This window comes from Phyllobates terribilis, unplaced genomic scaffold (genome assembly GCF_046119375.1).
Source record: "Phyllobates terribilis strain yellow unplaced genomic scaffold, ASM4611937v1 Scaffold_11__3_contigs__length_659146591, whole genome shotgun sequence".
In the NCBI taxonomy this organism is placed as follows: domain Eukaryota; kingdom Metazoa; phylum Chordata; class Amphibia; order Anura; family Dendrobatidae; genus Phyllobates; species Phyllobates terribilis.
In genome coordinates, this window is record NW_027362771.1 from 539956600 (window position 1) to 539975297 (window position 18698).

Consider the following 18698-nt stretch of genomic DNA (forward strand, 5'->3'; position numbering starts at 1 on the left):
CTCCACGACGGCGGTGCTGGTCCCACGCGTGTGACCGTGCCTTCGGGTTTCTTGGCCAGAGGACCTGAAATCCCCTGCCGGGCGGTTTCTGCTGCTGGGTAAAGGTTAGTCCCCACAGCCTCGGACTCCGGGTCCGGTGATAGCTTCTCAGTCAGGGCGAGCTCTGCAGCTGCCAGTCCCTGACTCCTTATAGCACTGCTCCCACAGAGCTCCTGATGTTCTTTTCCTAGATCTGCTTCTCTTCTCTGTCTCTACTTCTTCTCTACTCTCTAACCCTGCCTCAGCCCTAGGTTTATATAGGGGAAGTTCTTCCCCTCCCAGGACTGGGCAGGAGGTGTGGCATGCACAAGATCCCTGACCAAGAGACCTCCCACCTGCTCTCAGACATAACATTGCTGTTACTGTGGAAACCAGACCCCTGGGGTGCCACACAAGTCTTTACCCTGGAAAGAATGTTCCTTAACATTTTTTCCAGGAAAATACATTTCGGTTTAGTTTTTGTATGTTTTATTGTGAGTCCGTAAAATTGGCGTAATACCTCTGGCAACATTGTTCACAGTAGTGACCTGGGAGTCAGAGATGCTTCCAAGGGTCTTCCCCATGCTGTTCCCATGTCATTTCAGCACTGTTCCCATAGATTTGGGCAATTTTTAGGCCCCCTGCAGACCTCCGGGGGGAGCCGCCGGAAAAATGCTTGAGTTTCCCATTCGTGGCGCCCCTGCGGGTTCAGTCGCTACAGAGGTACTGCATCTCACCCAGAGGTGTGGTATCTCACCCTCAGGTAAGGATAGAGTGCTGCCCGGGACCCTAACACCTGCATTCAACACATTCCACTTCAATGGGGGCAGGGCGAGATTGCTCCTAAGGGAGAGCACAGTCCCTGGTCCCTAGCTGAAGGGTGGAACTATGTAGTGGGTGTGGGTGGAGGACATAGTTCAGGGGAGCACAGGAAAGGAAGTGATTTAAAAGAGGGAACCATCTTGGAAAGACAGGTCAGTCAGAGGAGGAGAGAGTGTGGAGCAGGAGCTCTGCTCAGGAGGAGGACCTAGTGAAAGGCCCAAGGCTGTGAAGGAGAGAGGAGCAGGAGAGAAGGATCCAGGAGGAAGGAAGGGATCCTAGGGGTACGGGCAGTGCTGGAGGCCACCCGTACGCCCGAGTCTACCAGGACATGGAAGGATCAAGCCGCAGAGGGGACCGCTCCCCAAATAGTGAGAATTCCAACGTTCAGCTAGAAACCGGAGGCTTCTGTACTTTTAGGGTGCAGTTGCCACAGCCACAATTACATCGCCGAAAAGGTGGCCACAGAGGGTCCGGGGACTGCAGGTCGCCCGTCAAGACCCGAGGCTACCGGCTTGGGACACTGATTGTGAGGCACAGGACAGGAGGGTGAGAGCCAGCTCAGGAAGACGACTGAGAAAGGTACACAGAAGTGGGTCCCGTTAAGTGCTCTTGAATTACCTGTGGGATTGCTGAACCCCTGCCTGGTGAACGCAGCGCAACGTGGGAAGTTACACCAGTACCTGTAACTTGGATTGCAACAACTGTGAGTAAACTTTGAAGACGGCACCCCACTGTCTCCGTGAATTACTGCTGCGCTATCACTCCTGCACTACACCGCAACATCCATAATAACTCAGCACAGCCCTGGAGCTAAGATCTACCTGTGGAGAGCTGAACCAACTCTGCTGCATTAACAACAGCTCCAGAGGACCTGCTCCGCAGCGGCGGCTCCCTTTAGCCGCATACCACAGGTGGCGTCACAAACTGTATATAAAACTATAAATTCCCTGTAAATATTCCCCTTTTGATTGACCACCCTGGGTCACGGACTGGGTCATCCGCCACTGTGACATCTCCCCTAGCAACGACCGGCCTGGCACTGAGTACCCCACGGCCCAGGGGGCGCGTCACATAGACTTACATTGGGCTCGTTACTCGGATCGAGCCCTCAAGCATTCCAATTTGCTCGACCCGAGCATCGAGTACCCGAGCATTTTAGTGCTCGCTCATCTCTAGTCAGGAGGATTATTTTCAAACAGTGATATAAATGGGTTTCAAAGAAATAAAAAGAACCCAGTAAGAAGAAAATTACAGAAGTGAAAGAAAGCTATACTGGTTTTATTGCCTACTGGCACTGGATGAAGCGTCCCTAGGGAAGTCTTCCTACTTGTTGGGTGTGATCAGCAATGCTCTGTTGGTCTGTATGAGGAAGAAACAGCAAAGTGAAAAGAATCATCTCTCTTCTAGAAGGACACTTCTACCACGTAGATCAATGACTCTAGAAGAACTCAAGGTGGACATTAGCTAATAAGTGAGTCCATAGGTTGGCAGGACTGTTTCACTCCTTTGCACCTCATCAGCACAGAGCTCATTTGTGGTCTTCTACAGGGGAAGCCGTGAGAGCTATGTGGAGGCTCAGAGGAAGATAACGGACTGAAGATATTGACAGATTGGGAAATATAGACGTTCATCTTTACCTAAAGACAAGATGCAGAACGTTTATGGAATGTCATCAGGGAACGGAGTCAGAACAGGTAAGTACACAGTATGGATTATTGGGGAAGACAGAAATATACTTGAGCAAAGAGGGTCTTACTAATAGCAGCTGATCGCTTCGGGGTCCTGTACGTGGTGGGATCTAAGGTGTTCACTTCTGCCGAGTCGTTAAGGCTTTAAGATATGACTATTTCAGATGCAGATGTCACATGTGAACATACAGTAGAAGTTGGGGGGGGGGGGGCATAAGAAATATTAAAATAAGTCCCCCTTCTGGTAAATGGTTAAAACTACCACACCTATAACTGCCTGAGAATGGACGACTTGATGATTTTTTGTCCCATCAACTTTCCCTGATCACTTGGTTAAAGAATAACTAAACATTCATTTTTTTTGTCCTGCATAGAAACTTATGAAACTTTGCAAATCACTTTATTCGAAGGTTTGTATGCACTCCTTTAAAAAAAAAAAATAATTGCATATTAGTGACTTCAAAACCACTTATTTTCTCTAGTCTATGTGCCTACCTCCAGCTGCATTGATAACAGAACATACTTATTTGGAGTACAGATGATGGCACTGATGGGTCACCACCACCAATCTCCTCCTATGAGTGTTGTGCGGATCAGAACAATCTCCTGCAGCAGCTTATCCCCAGAGTTAGTGACACTGAGGAGCTGAGCTGAGCCATCACTGCCATCATCTGTACTCCAAATAAATATGTTCTGTTATCAATGCTGCTTAAGGCAGGAAAATAGACTTAATGAAAAGCAGGGAGTTTGGAAGTCACTTACATGTAATATTTTTTATAGGGGATGAATATAAATCTCCTAATGAAGTAATTTACAAAGTTTCAGAACTTTCCATTCTGGACAAAATTCTATGTATGTACTATATATATATATATATATATATATATATATATATACACACAGAGAGTATTTATGTGTATGTATACTGTGTGTATATATGTGTATATATATGTAAATATATGTGTGCATATATATATATGTGTGTGCATATACAGTATGTGTGTATACATATATATATGTGTATATATATGTGTATATACTGTATATATATAATATAATGTACTATGTGTATGTATATATATGTATACATGAAGTTTAGTTACTCTTTAATACCACTGATTACTGACATTAAAGGATCAGAACAGATACACGACATATAGCATTTGATACATATAGTGTGAATAGGTGCCGATGGGTTGACTTCAATAGGTTGTTTTAAAGACTGTGGACGCCTTTGACATGGAAAATGATTTTTACATATTTTAGTTGTTACCCCTACTTAATAAAATTGCAGATCGTTTCAGTCTTCATTTAATCTTCATGAAGACCCTCTGATACACCGTTTGCAATTTGATCTAAATTTATTATTATTATTATTATTATTATTATTATTATTATTATAGCGTCATTGATTCCATTGCGCTTGACATGTGAAAAGGGGTATTTATAATAAAAAATAAGTACAATAATCATGAACATTATGAGTTGCCAACTAGTACAAGAGGACAGAGGACCCTCCCCGCGAGGTCCCACAGTCTAAAATACATACTGGATGTGAAGTCTGTGTGTAATGAAGGTGTTGCTGTCTTCACTTGCTATCATGTATCAGCACAGCTCTGAAATGTATTTAGTCTTCATCTGACCCTTTTCTACGACTTATTTCACCTGCCCTCCCTGAGACCTTACATGCTTTCTCCCCTGACCAAACTCTGGAGATCTGTATACAACCAGTTAACCTCCTGCTGATATCTCTAACACTAAGAGGGAAGCAGAATGCTTTCAAAACTGAACAGGATCTCTGATGAATTGCTAACATTTTTGCAGATCTCTCAGCTAGATAAAGAACATATAGACTCTTTGCAACAACAAAATAGTTGATTTTTTTTTTCTTATAATGAAGAATATTTAGAAAGTTGCTTAACTCATTAAATAAATAAACAATAAAAAGAAAATCTGTGTGACGGTCTACATAGCCTGGAAGACAAGTGCTGCAACTTTACAAGTTGTGTTTCCATGTCTCTCCATTCTCGAGATCTTTTCTTGCTGTCATTGAATGGAAACATCCTTTTGTCCACCGAGAAGCTAAAATCCCATCCTGATCCTATTCCGCTAACAGAGGGGCGCTGCTTATCAAAATACTCACATCTAACAATCCCTGTATCATTTGAACATTATCAAGTTTTCATTCTCTGGATGTAAGAAAGGAGGGTTATATTTTCTTGCAGCATGCATGAATCTTTGAATCTTAAAAGAACATATAATACATACGTTTTATTGGCATGAAACTAAGTAATGAATACCTATATACAGAAATTAAAATGCTTAGAACCTAATCTGACTCTTACAATTAAAGGGAATCTGTCAGTAAGATCAACTTCCCCAAACTGCATATATGGCACGTAGGTCTTTGAAAACTAAATCCACTGACACCTTTAAATCGTTTATCTGTTGCTGCATTCCCAAGAAATCAGTGTTTAAATTCATATTTAAATGAGGCATTACTGTAAGTGCTCTGGATATATCAGAGTACTTCCTGAGCATTTGCCTCCCCAGGTTGTTTCCTGCCTAGCATCGGCCTCTTTAGCTTTATTGATGTCTCATTATCTGATCTTCTTCCTTTGCGCCTGATGTCACTAGAGATGAGCGTTGTTCTACTCGAACTGTTCGCCAATCTCAAATTCGAGCTGTTTTGGGCGGTGTTCGAGCCGGTCGGCGAACACGAACGATTTGAGAAAAATTCGGCTGTTCGAGGTTATGTTCGATAACTGTTCGTGCACCAAAATCATAACTGGATTTTTTCTCAGTAATGATGAAAATTAATGTTAATACGCAGTTTGAGTGTACAGCGGGGTGGGGGGAGGGGCAGGGGATGGATCTCTGCAGGAACAATGAAGATCTCCATTTTTTTTTCTCTTTCCCGCATTTGCAGTGGGGAGGTGCAATCTGTCAGCCTATCAGCAGCGCACACACGGAGCGAAGTGCTTTTTTTCACACAAGCAAGGGCATGTGTGATTGGCAGTGTATGTCACATGTCCTTGCCCTATAAGACCAAGCCATTTTCCCCGTCGCCACCATTTTCTCACTGCTGCAGCTGCGTGTTAGACGGCACCGCTGTTGCTGTGTGCGCTATACCTTGTTAATTTCAAACCAATTTTCGCACAAATATACAGATAGCTTGGGAGTAGGGAATAGTTGTGATTGCAGTCCTTTTAAGGACTAGGTTACAGCATTTCCTACGACTTTTATCAGGCAGGTCTGTGCTCTTAAATAGATAGATTGTGGAAGTAAAGACTAATTGTAATTGGAGTCCTTTTCAGGACTAGGTTACATCAGTTCCTATCAGTTTTTGCCAGGCAGGTCGGTGCCAGTGCTGTGCAAGTTTTTTTCACAGCATTTGGCTGAATCTAGCAAAGCTAATCCTTTTTGGCCTATTGCAGAGTGTGTCAGTCAGTGGAGTAGCCTATCTGTGTTGCAAGATATACCACCTGTGTATAGAATACCAATTTTTTTACTGCACCTAGTGAAGTAAAATCTTTTGGGCATAGCATCATTCTATTAGTCCATCTATACTGACCTCCATCAGGTTGCAAATTAAAAATAATTTTTTTCTGCATCTAGCTCTGAAAAAATATTTGGGCTTCTAGCAGTGTGTGGGACTTGGTCTATTAGTCCATCTATACTGACCTCCATCAGGTTGCAAATTGAATAAAAAAATTTTCTGCATCTAGCTCTGAAAAAATATTTGGGCTTCTAGCGGTGTGTGGGACTTGGTCTATTAGTCCATCTATACTGACCTCCATCAGGTTGCAAATTAAAAATAATTTTTTTCTGCATCTAGCTCTGATAAAATATTTGGGCTTCTAGCAGTGTGTGGGACTTGGTCTATTAGTCCATCTATACTGACCTCCATCAGGTTGCAAATTAAAAATAATTTTTTTCTGCATCTAGCTCTGAAAAAATATTTGGGCTTCTAGCAGTGTGTGGGACTTGGTCTATTAGTCCATCTATACTGACCTCCATCAGGTTGCAAATTAAAAATAATTTTTTTCTTCATTTATCTCTGAAAAAATATTTGGGCTTCTAGCAGCGTGTGGGGCTTGTTCTATTAGTCCATCTATACTGACCTCCATCAGGTTGCAAATTAAAAATAATTTTTTTCTGCATCTAGCTCTGAAAAAATATTTGGGCTTCTAGCGGTGTGTGGGACTTGGTCTATTAGTCCATCTATACTGACCTCCATCAGGTTGCAAATTAAAAATAATTTTTTTCTGCATCTAGCTCTGAAAAAATATTTGGGCTTCTAGCAGTGTGTGGGACTTGGTCTATTAGTCCATCTATACTGACCTCCATCAGGTTGCAAATTGAATAAAAAAATTTTCTGCATCTAGCTCTGAAAAAATATTTGGGTTTCTAGCAGTGTGTGGGACTTGGTCTATTAGTCCATCTATACTGACCTCCATCAGGTTGCAAATTGAATAAAAAAATTTTCTGCATCTAGCTCTGAAAAAATATTGGGCTTCTAGCGGTGTGTGGGACTTGGTCTATTAGTCCATCTATACTGACCTCCATCAGGTTGCAAATTAAAAATAATTTTTTTCTGCATCTAACCCAGCCAATAGTTTTGGCCTAATACCACAGTTTGGCCACTCAGCTCTGCTCGGTTACCATCCATTGTTTTTTTGTGCAAACAACTCCAGAGTTGTGAATTAGTTAACCACCAAAATGAGTGGAAAAAGGCCTGCTGCTGGTGGAAAGGGGAATAGGCGTGTTGGGAAGGGGAAAAAAGGTTGTGTCCGTGGGGTAGGTGCAGAAGAAAGACCATCTTCCAGCCAAACTAAAATGTCTACTTCTTTTAGCGGACAATGTGATAAGATCCCTTTCTTATGGCCACGCCAATCGCTACAAATTCCAGATGAGGCACAAAAACAGCAGGTGCTTCAACGGATATCAAGTGCTCCTTTAAGTGGGCTCTCCTCCACATCAACTTCAACATCACAAATACTCCAGTCCTCAAAGGTGTCACCCAAATCGCACTTGCTTCCTCACAGCTCCCAAATCTCCAGCTGCCCGTCTGAGTATGAGGTAGAACAGATGGTTGAGTCTGCAGAGCTGTTTACTCATACTGTAGCTTGGGAATCAGAGGTCGACTCCAGCGCTTCTGTGAATCCAGACGAGGAAATGATCTGCACTGATGCCCAGAATCTTTATGAGTCGGATCCAGGACCAGACGCAGAAGGTTCTGACCATAATGTAGACCCTCATTCCCAAACTGTAACTCCTGTTGGTGGAGACAATGAGGAAGACGATGATAAGACTCAAATACCTGATTGGAGCGACAACTTTAGTTTTTTGTCAGGGCAGGAACAGGTTGGCTCTGAGGACGACGGGTGTGATAACGCACAGGGTGATGATGATGAGGTCGGAGATCCCACTTACTGTCAACCCACAGTCAGCCAAGAGATGAGGTCAGCAGAGGAGGTGGAGGAAGATGCTAGTGACGACGAGGTCAGGTTGCGCCTTCCTGGACAGAGACGTAGTACTGGAAGCACGTCAACAACGGCATCCTCAAACACAACTCTGCCTCTCACCACAAGTCGTGGTGGCTCTTCAGGTCGCATGTGTGCTAAGCCTTGCATAGCCTGGGCATTTTTTCAGATCGATAAAGATGACCCAACTCGTGTTATCTGTAACATTTGTCAGCAAAAGCTAAGTAGAGGCCAAAAAATACATAGTTTGAGTACTTCATGCATGAACCGGCACATGGACATGAAGCATAAGTTGCAGTGGGAAGCTCAGTGTGCTACAATGCGGCTTAGCCGGCCGGGCCAACCACCTTCTGCCATATCTTGTGCATCCGCGGCCTCTTCATCCTCTGTGACTGGGGGGACAGCAGTCACACCTGTTTTGGGGCGCAGACCTGCCACCTCTTTACCCGCAACAGCCAGCGTGATTGGCAGGTCATCATTTTCTTTGGAGGTGGTAACACCAGCTGGTCTTGAGCGCTGTCCGACATCGATAGCACCACCTTTGGATCAAGGCAACCTAACATGTCCGCCTGCATCTTCCTCACAGACCGGCAGTTTGCCGGGGACACCCTTATCAACCCCGTCTAAGCACAATAGCCAGCCCTCGGTCCCTCAGATGTGGACAAGTAAAAGACCATTTCCTCCTAGCCATGAGAAAGCTAAGAGGTTGAATTTCACCATCTGCAAGCTCTTGGCTACAGAAATGCTGCCTTTCCGCCTGGTGGACACAGAGGATTTTCGAGACCTTATGTCCGTCGCAGTGCCCCAGTACCAGATGCCCAGTCGGCACTACTTCTCAAAGAAAGGTGTGCCTGCGCTCCACCAGCATGTCGCACACAACATCACCGCTTCTTTGAGAAACTCTGTGTGTGACAGGGTGCATTTCACCACAGACACTTGGACGAGTAGGCATGGACAGGGGCGTTACATGTCGCTGACTGGGCACTGGGTAACTATGGTGACAGCAGGACAAGGGGCTGCTGTCCAAGTCTTGCCGTCCCCACGAGTTGTGCGTCAATCCTCTTTATGTTAAAGTTCCTCCACTGCTTCTGCCTCCTCAACCTCCTCTCGGTCTTCCACCTGCACCCAAAGCCTGTCTGGTCATGCCACAAGCTTTCTAACTGCGCAGAAGGGATCCTGCACACCTCCTTACTATGCTGGCAGTAGGGCTCAACGTCATCAGGCGGTTTTTACATTGAAATGCCTGGGAAATGTGAGTCACACAGCTGAGGAGTTGTGGTCAGCTCTGGAGAACCAATTTCATGAATGGTTGTCTCCACTGGACCTGAAACCAGGGAAGGCCGTGTGCGACAATGCTGCAAACCTGGGTGCGGCCCTTCGCCGGGGCAATGTCACACACGTGCCTTGTATGGCTCACGTGTTGAACCTGGTTGTCCAGCAATTTTTAGCCCACTATCCCAGACTAGATGGCCTTCTGCAGAGGGCACGGTCGCTGTGTGCTCACTTCCGCCGTTCGCATCCCGCAGCTCAGCGACTTACATCTCTACAGAAGTCGTTGGGCCTGCCACTTCACCGGCTAAAATGCGATGTGCCTACCCGGTGGAATTCAACTCTGCACATGTTGCAGCGACTGTGGCAGCACCGACAAGCCCTGGTGCAATACGTTCTGACGTATAGCCTGGGCCAACGAGATTCAGAGGTGGGGCAAATCACGCTGGAGGAGTGGTCTCAGATCAGGGACCTATGCACCCTTCTGCACAGTTTTGAAATGGCGACGAAGATGTTTAGTGCTGACGATGCCATTATCAGCATGACTATTCCGGTGATTTACATGCTGGAGCACATGTTAAACAGAATTCGGAGTCAGGTGGTGGCACAAGAGGAGGTGGAGGAAGTAGAGGAGGAGGAGTTGTATGCGGAAGGGCTAACATCTGCAAGGTCCAGATGGTCGGCAGCACCAAGGCGGCAGGCATGTGAGGGTGGGGGAGATGATTTTACCAGGGCGCATGGTAGCAGCCAAACTAGTGAGGAAGGTGCAGGAGCCCAGGAAGAAGTGGAGGACGAACTGATGGAAGACTCATCAGATGAGGGAGACCTTGATCACATTTCTGTTGTGCGAGGTTGGGGGGAGAGGACAGAGGAAGGAAGCATGATTGTTACCTCGCCACCAACACAACAGGGACTTGGTGCTCCTGGATGCGCAACACACATGAGTGCCTTCTTGCTGCACTACCTGCAACATGACCCTCGAATTGTGAGAATTAGAAATAATCCTGACTACTGGGTTGCCACACTGTTAGATCCCCGGTACAAAAGTAAATTTGCAGAAATTATTCCTGCCATAGAAAGGGATGCACGCATGCAGGAGTATCAGCAGAGACTGTTGCAGAATCTTACATGTGCTTTTCCACAAAATACCAGTGGTGCACGTAGTGAATCTCACAGTTCCAACTTGCCAACCGTGGGACCGTCAAGTGTTCAGCACTCAAACCGTAACAGAACCACAGTATCTGCTGGTAACATCAATTTTGCGGAATCATTTCACCACTTTTTTAGCCCATCCTTTGCAAGGCCACAGGAGACAAGAAGTCTGACACATAGTCAACGCCTAGAGACGATGGTACAGGAGTATCTCCAAGTAAACATTGAAGCCACGACTGTGTCACTGGACCCTTGCTCTTTTTGGGCTTCCAATCTGGATAAATGGCCGGAGCTAGCCACTTACGCCTTGGAGATCTTGTCATGCCCCGCAGCCAGCGTTCTGTCTGAACGTGTGTTCAGCGCTGCTGGTGGTGTGCTGACAGATAAGCGCACGCGGCTCTCCACTGATAATGTAGACAGACTCACGTTCATAAAGATGAACAAATCATGGATCCGAAACGACTTTTCTACCCCTGTGTCATCCTGGGGAGAGTAAAAGCTTGATGATTGGTTAAAATCACCCTACCAACCGTTTTAAGCTTTCAAATTACTAATCATGTTTATCTGTATCTTGACTGGAAAATAATTTGGGCTTTGTAGCAGTGTGCAGCACTGATCATATTAGGCCATCTATAATAAGCTTCACCAGATTTAAAATTAAAAATAATTTTTAGCTGCATCTAGCCCGGAAAATAATTTTGGGGCTCCGAGATGCGCAAGACACATAAGTGCCTTCTTGCTGCACTACCTGCAGCATGACCCTCATATTGTCAGAATTCGAAGTAATCATGACTACTGGGTTGCCACACTCTTAGATCCCCCAAACTTTTCGATCAACCTTTTCATTTTAATAAAGACCAAAAAAATGGTCATTTTTGAAATTATAAGCATTAGCAGGTTGTTAGAAACTGAAATCAAACAGTTTTCAACTCAAAACTTTATTCTAGGTGATGTTACATTTTCACATAGGACCCCTTGTTCGAAAGGAGCTTCTGAACTCTCTCGTCCATTGAATTTGTCAGGTTTTGGATGGTTTCTGCTTCAATTGTTTTGCATGAGGACAGAATACCCTCCCAGAGCTGTTGCTTAGATGTGAACTGCCTCCCGCCATCATAGACACTCCTTTTAATGATGCTCCAAAGGTTCTGAATGGGGTAGAGGTCAGGGGAGCATGGGGGTCACACCATAAGTTTGTCCCCTTTTATGCCCATATCAGCCAGAGATGCAGATGTTTTATGTGCAGCATGAGATGGTGCATTATCATGCAGAAAAATGATCTTGCTGTGAAATACACGGTTCTTCTTCTTGAACCATGGCAGGAAGTGCTGTTTGAGAAAATCCACATACATTATGGAGTTCATCTTTAGCGCCTTCAGGGATCCTAAAGGGGCCGACAATCTCTCTCCCCATGATTCCAGCCCAAAACATTACTCCACCTCCTCCTTGTTGGCGCTGTAGCCGTGTTTGCGTGGGGTGTCCATCAACCAGCCATCCTCCACTCCATTCATCTGGACCATCGAGCGCTGCACGGCACTCATCCGTGAACAAAACAGTTTTGAAATCAGTCTTCATGTAATGTTTGGCCCACTGGAGCCGTTTCTGCTTGTGTGAAGTGGATAGAGGAGGTCGACAGGATGGCGTATGCACAGCTGCAAACCTCTGAAGGACCCTGCATCTTGTTGTTCGGGGGACGTTGGAGGCACAAGCAGCTTCAAAAACTTGTCTGCTGCTATGACAAGGCTTTTTTGCCGCTGCTCTTTCAACCTGACGTAATTGCCTGTAGGAAAGAGTCCTCAATTTGCCCTTATCAGCACGCACATGTGTGTACTGTGAATCAGCTACATACTTCTTGATTGCCAAGACACTTCATCCTGATCATCGCACAATGTTGATTGTAGTCATGCCTTGACCTAAACACTCCACAATTTGTTGCTTCTCAGCAGCCGACACATCCTTTTTCTTTCCCATTTTGGCAGAAAATGTAGGCTGCTTAATAATGTGAGAGAGCCTTCTTAAGTAGTCTTGCCTTTCATTGGACACACCTGCCAAACTAATTAGCACAGGTGTCTGCAATTGCTTACAGTGATATAAAGAGCCCTGACACACATCACCATCAATGAGTTTAACTGACAAACAAACAAATTCTTCCCTTATCACTCCTAAACACTTTTTGCATAATAATTTGGAACGCGGTGTACATGTGCTTTTCCACAAAACACCAGTGGTTCACGTAGTGAATCTTACAGTTCTAACTTGCCAACCGTGGTCTGTATGGAATTGTTCAATAAAGGGCCCAAAATTAAGATAACATAGATGAGAGAGGTCTCTATGAATAGGAATTCCTAAGTATTTGATACCCTGTGAGGGCCAGGCAAAGGGAAAGTTGGACTGGATGGAATCCTATATGGATTTAGGGAGGGAGACATCGAGGGCCTCAGACTTCGCTGCATTGATTTTAAAATTTTACCATGTAACAAAGTGATCTATTTCAGCCATAACAGCAGGGATGGATATATGTGATTGAGTGATATATACTAGGACATCATCAGCAAATAGAGAGCACTTGTACTCGGTGCCTCCCACCTCAATCCACCTAATATTGGGGTTATGGCGAATTGATGAGAGCAGGTGCTCCGTCACTAGGATGTATAAGAGAGGGGACAGAGGACATCCCTGCCTTGTCCCATTGGTGATTGTGAAAGGTGATGAAAATGTTCTGACGCACCCCCTGGGCCTTGGGACACCCGGAGCCGGACCCTTTTTGGTGGATGCTGGTGGTTGTAGTCTTCGTGGCGGCGATCCGGTTCCGTGGCTCAGGGCGGTCAAACCAGTGGCGGAACTATTTATGTGGTTTTGATGTTTAAATGTCCGACTACGCCACCCGTGGATTGCGGTCAGAGTGAACCGCCGCTACAGGGCAGACCGCTAAGGCTGGTGTTGTGGGTGCAGCAGAGCGTAGCATAACTCCCCACGGGAGGAGTATAGCCTCAGGGCAGTGTATGCGGAGGATGGGGGTGATGGTGCAGGGCAGCAGCAGTAACGACACGGAGTCAGTGATGCAGTTCAGGGCCTTTACTCACAGTTCTTATTATCCAGACCACGTCTGCAGGTAACGGCTGCCCACGTCGTACTGTGCTCACCAGGTGAGGGGCTCAGACAACTCCCAGATAACTTTGGAGCGCTTCACAGGACCCCCTTTGTGTGTCCTTTGTCTGGCCTTTCTTACCAACACTTCTGTCCGGCTGCCTCAGGCCTCCTCTTGGTAAACTTGGCGCCAGTTTCCCTGACCCTATGTGGTGCCTTCCTAGCGGGTGGAGCAAGGGGCTGCGCCACATAAAATGGCAGAGCCTCCGGTTTCTAGCTGAGGGTCGTTTCCTGCCTCCACTAGTTCGGGGACCGGTCTCCCCCTTTGGCCTGACCCCTCCACGCAGGTGGATTCGGGCGTGCGGTGGCGACTCGCCCGTCCGCACCCCTGGGATCCCTTCATTCCTCGTTCCTGGAGCCTTCTCCGCTCCTCTTCCTTCCTTCTCCCTCTTGCAGGCCTGGGCCTCTGTTACTAGGCCCGCCTCCGGAGCAGAGCTCATGCAGAGCCCCTGCTCCCTGCCACTTCTGCTCAGACTTCTCTGCACTGAACTAAGATGGTGCCCACCTTTTATACTCCCTTCTCAATGCACCCAGGAACTGCTTCCTCCCTGCTCCTGCACTGCAGGGTTCCCCTTCCTCAGTGTTCCCTCCCCCCACTCCAGCCAGGGACAGGGACTGTCGTGCCCATCTCAGGGGCATATTGGTCGCCCTGCCCCATGGCAATGTGGTGTAATGCATGCAGGTGTCGGGTCCTGATCCACACTCCATCCTTATCTGAGAGTGAGATATCACACCTCTGGGTGAGGTGCAATACGTCTGTAGCAACCGAGCCCTCGGTGCTACAGTTCCATTTATCTTCAGCCTAGGTGACGTATTGTGATACAGGGCCGTGATTTTGGCTATAAAAGGGTCCCCTAGACCCCTACCCCAAGCTTTTTAAGAGAATCATATATGGCGTGCCAGGAGACTCTATGGAATGCTTTCTCAGCATCCAACGAGAGTATCTACTTACAAATTTTTAACTGCATCTAGCCCAGGAAATACTTTGTGCCTAGTAGCAGTGTCTGCTAGTCAGCGGATTATCCCGGCTGTTAAGCAAGCTACACCACCTGTAGTTTGGACACTTAATTTTTTCAAAGGAAATGCTTCGGGACCACGGGATACTCAGTGAAGAGCATCAGGAGGCACCCCAAGGCATAGGGGCTGGGACTGGCAGTAGGATGCCTTGCGGTGGACAGCCGAGCTCGATCCTTATAAAAGCTTTTTAACTGCAGCAGCTTTAGTGGACGCTACTGGAGCTGGAATTACGCGGCTGCTGGCATGAGACTTGCCCTCCAATAGATCCTTGTAAATGGATTTAAAGTGTATTCATTCAAATTAGAGGGACAATTTAAATTAAAAAGCTTAGAGCTGCCTCCACCACAGGGGGGCTCTCTCGACCCACCAGCGGACAGGCACCAGTATTGGGAGAGGGGGGCTGGCCGTCAGGGTTCACCGCGGCTCTGGCACAAACCCGGCGACACGGAGGTGGCACGGGCAGGAGCGGACTGGCCGTCTCGGCTTCTCACTTTTTGGATTTTAGAAGGGCATGACATGCCTATATCTGTGTCTCCCCTTCCTTTTACTCCTCCACCTCTTTTCTTTTCGCATGACTATATGTACTTGTCACTTTTCCATGTGTTAGTTGTGTCTTCTGAGCAGTTTGTCAGCTTTTGGACACCTTTGAAGGTGTTTTCTATGTGTTTCTATGTGTTTTTGTTTGCCTGCCATTGGTTTTAACGGTGTTCGAAGGTGTCGACGAACAGTTCGACGAACAGTTCGGCGAACACACGGGTGTTCGACGAACCGAACCGAACTCGAACACTACGGGGGTGGCTCAACACTAGATGTCACACAGGCAATGAGCTCAGGATCAAGCTAAAGCGGCTGGTGCTGGCCGGGAAAGCAGCTTTGGTGGCAGAGGCTCGGTAAGGGCTCTTTCACACTCAGAGCATTTAATACCACATTTGCATAGGAATTAAAATGCTGATTTCTTGAAAATGCAGCGACAGATAAAAAATATAAATGTGTAGATGGTGTAGATCCCCTATTGTCCATTTGGTGTAGGAGCAGTTTGCTGGTGGCAGATTCAACCCCATGCAAATACATTTTTCTTACAAGTTGCAATACCAGTCCCTCCGGCGGTCTACTGAGCTGAATTTCAGCACAGAAAGCTATGGTCACTAGTGTTGAGCCACCCCCGTAGTGTTCGAGTTCGGTTCGGTTCGTCGAACACCCGTGTGTTCGCCGAACTGTTCGTCGAACTGTTCGTCGAACACCTTCGAACACCGTTAAAACCAATGGCAGGCAAACAAAAACACATAGAAACACATAGAAAACACCTTCAAAGGTGTCCAAAAGCTGACAAACTGCTCAGAAGACACAACTAACACATGGAAAAGTGACAAGTACATATAGTCATGCGAAAAGAAAAGAGGTGGAGGAGTAAAAGGAGGGGGAGACACAGATATAGGCATGTCATGCCCTTCTAAAATCCAAAAAGTGAGAAGCCGAGACGGCCAGTCCGCTCCTGCCCGTGCCACCTCCGTGTCGCCGGGTTTGTGCCAGAGCCGCGGTGAACCCTGACGGCCAGCCCCCCTCTCCCAATACTGGTGCCTGTCCGCTGGTGGGTCGAGAGAGCCCCCCTGTGGTGGAGGCAGCTCTAAGCTTTTTAATTTAAATTGTCCCTCTAATTTGAATGAATACACTTTAAATCCATTTACAAGGATCTATTGGAGGGCAAGTCTCATGCCAGCAGCCGCGTAATTCCAGCTCCAGTAGCGTCCACTAAAGCTGCTGCAGTTAAAAAGCTTTTATAAGGATCGAGCTCGGCTGTCCACCGCAAGGCATCCTACTGCCAGTCCCAGCCCCTATGCCTTGGGGTGCCTCCTGATGCTCTTCACTGAGTATCCCGTGGTCCCGAAGCATTTCCTTTGAAAAAATTAAGTGTCCAAACTACAGGTGGTGTAGCTTGCTTAACAGCCGGGATAATCCGCTGACTAGCAGACACTGCTACTAGGCACAAAGTATTTCCTGGGCTAGATGCAGTTAAAAATTTGTAAGTAGATACTCTCGTTGGATGCTGAGAAAGCATTCCATAGAGTCTCCTGGCACGCCATATATGATTCTCTTAAAAAGCTTGGGGTAGGGGTCTAGGGGACCCTTTTATAGCCAAAATCACGGCCCTGTATCACAATACGTCACCTAGGCTGAAGATAAATGGAACTGTAGCACCGAGGGCTCGGTTGCTACAGACGTATTGCACCTCACCCAGAGGTGTGATATCTCACTCTCAGATAAGGATGGAGTGTGGATCAGGACCCGACACCTGCATGCATTACACCACATTGCCGTGGGGCAGGGCGACCAATATGCCCCTGAGATGGGCACGACAGTCCCTGTCCCTGGCTGGAGTGGGGGGAGGGAACACTGAGGAAGGGGAACCCTGCAGTGCAGGAGCAGGGAGGAAGCAGTTCCTGGGTGCATTGAGAAGGGAGTATAAAAGGTGGGCACCATCTTAGTTCAGTGCAGAGAAGTCTGAGCAGAAATGGCAGGGAGTAGGGGCTCTGCATGAGCTCTGCTCCGGAGGCGGGCCTAGTAACAGAGGCCCAGGCCTGCAAGAGGGAGAAGGAAGGAAGAGGAGCGGAGAAGGCTCCAGGAACGAGGAATGAAGGGATCCCAGGGGTGCGGACGGGCGAGTCGCCACCGCACGCCCGAATCCACCTGCGTGGAGGGGTCAGGCCAAAGGGGGAGACCGGTCCCCGAACTAGTGGAGGCAGGAAACGACCCTCAGCTAGAAACCGGAGGCTCTGACATTTTATGTGGCGCAGCCCCTTGCTCCACCCGCTAGGAAGGCACCACATAGGGTCAGGGAAACTGGCGCCAAGTTTACCAAGAGGAGGCCCGAGGCAGCCGGACAGAAGTGTTGGTAAGAAAGGCCAGACAAAGGACACACAAAGGGGGTCCTGTGAAGCGCTCCAAAGTTATCTGGGAGTTGTCTGAGCCCCTCACCTGGTGAGCACAGTACGACGTGGGCAGCCGTTACCTGCAGACGTGGTCTGGATAATAAGAACTGTGAGTAAAGGCCCTGAACTGCATCACTGACTCCGTGTCGTTACTGCTGCTGCCCTGCACCATCACCCCCATCCTCCGCATACACTGCCCTGAGGCTATACTCCTCCCGTGGGGAGTTATGCTACGCTCTGCTGCACCCACAACACCAGCCTTAGCGGTCTGCCCTGTAGCGGCGGTTCACTCTGACCGCAATCCACGGGTGGCGTAGTCGGACATTTAAACATCAAAACCACATAAATAGTTCCGCCACTGGTTTGACCGCCCTGAGCCACGGAACCGGATCGCCGCCACGAAGACTACAACCACCAGCATCCACCAAAAAGGGTCCGGCTCCGGGTGTCCCAAGGCCCAGGGGGTGCGTCAGAACATTTTCATCACCTTTCACAATCACCAATGGGACAAGGCAGGGATGTCCTCTGTCCCCTCTCTTATACATCCTAGTGATGGAGCACCTGCTCTCATCAATTCGCCATAACCCCAATATTAGGTGGATTGAGGTGGGAGGCACCGAGTACAAGTGCTCTCTATTTGCTGATGATGTCCTAGTATATATCACTCAATCACATATATCCATCCCTGCTGTTATGGCTGAAATAGATCACTTTGTTACATGGTAAAATTTTAAAATCAATGCAGCGAAGTCTGAGGCCCTCGATGTCTCCCTCCCTAAATCCATATAGGATTCCATCCAGTCCAACTTTCCCTTTGCCTGGCCCTCACAGGGTATCAAATACTTAGGAATTCCTATTCATAGAGACCTCTCTCATCTATGTTATCTTAATTTTGGGCCCTTTATTGAACAATTCCATACAGACCACGGTTGGCAAGTTAGAACTGTAAGATTCACTACGTGAACCACTGGTGTTTTGTGGAAAAGCACATGTACACCGCGTTCCAAATTATTATGCAAAAAGTGTTTAGGAGTGATAAGGGAAGAATTTGTTTGTTTGTCAGTTAAACTCATTGATGGTGATGTGTGTCAGGGCTCTTTATATCACTGTAAGCAATTGCAGACACCTGTGCTAATTAGTTTGGCAGGTGTGTCCAATGAAAGGCAAGACTACTT

The 18698-nt window shown here is 47.1% G+C and overlaps 1 protein-coding gene across 1 annotated transcript in view; it reads left to right on the top strand.

Annotated features, from left to right (window-relative positions):
- Positions 1-2193: 2193 nt before the first annotated feature.
- LOC141165299 (uncharacterized) overlaps positions 2194-18698 on the top strand; it is a 93722-nt gene continuing 77217 nt past the window's right edge. The window contains exons 1-2 of the mRNA XM_073650895.1: positions 2194-2311; positions 2389-2534. Of these exons, the coding sequence (XP_073506996.1) occupies positions 2489-2534 (46 nt within the window). The 5' untranslated portion in view covers positions 2194-2311; positions 2389-2488. The remainder of the gene's footprint in view (positions 2312-2388; positions 2535-18698) is intronic.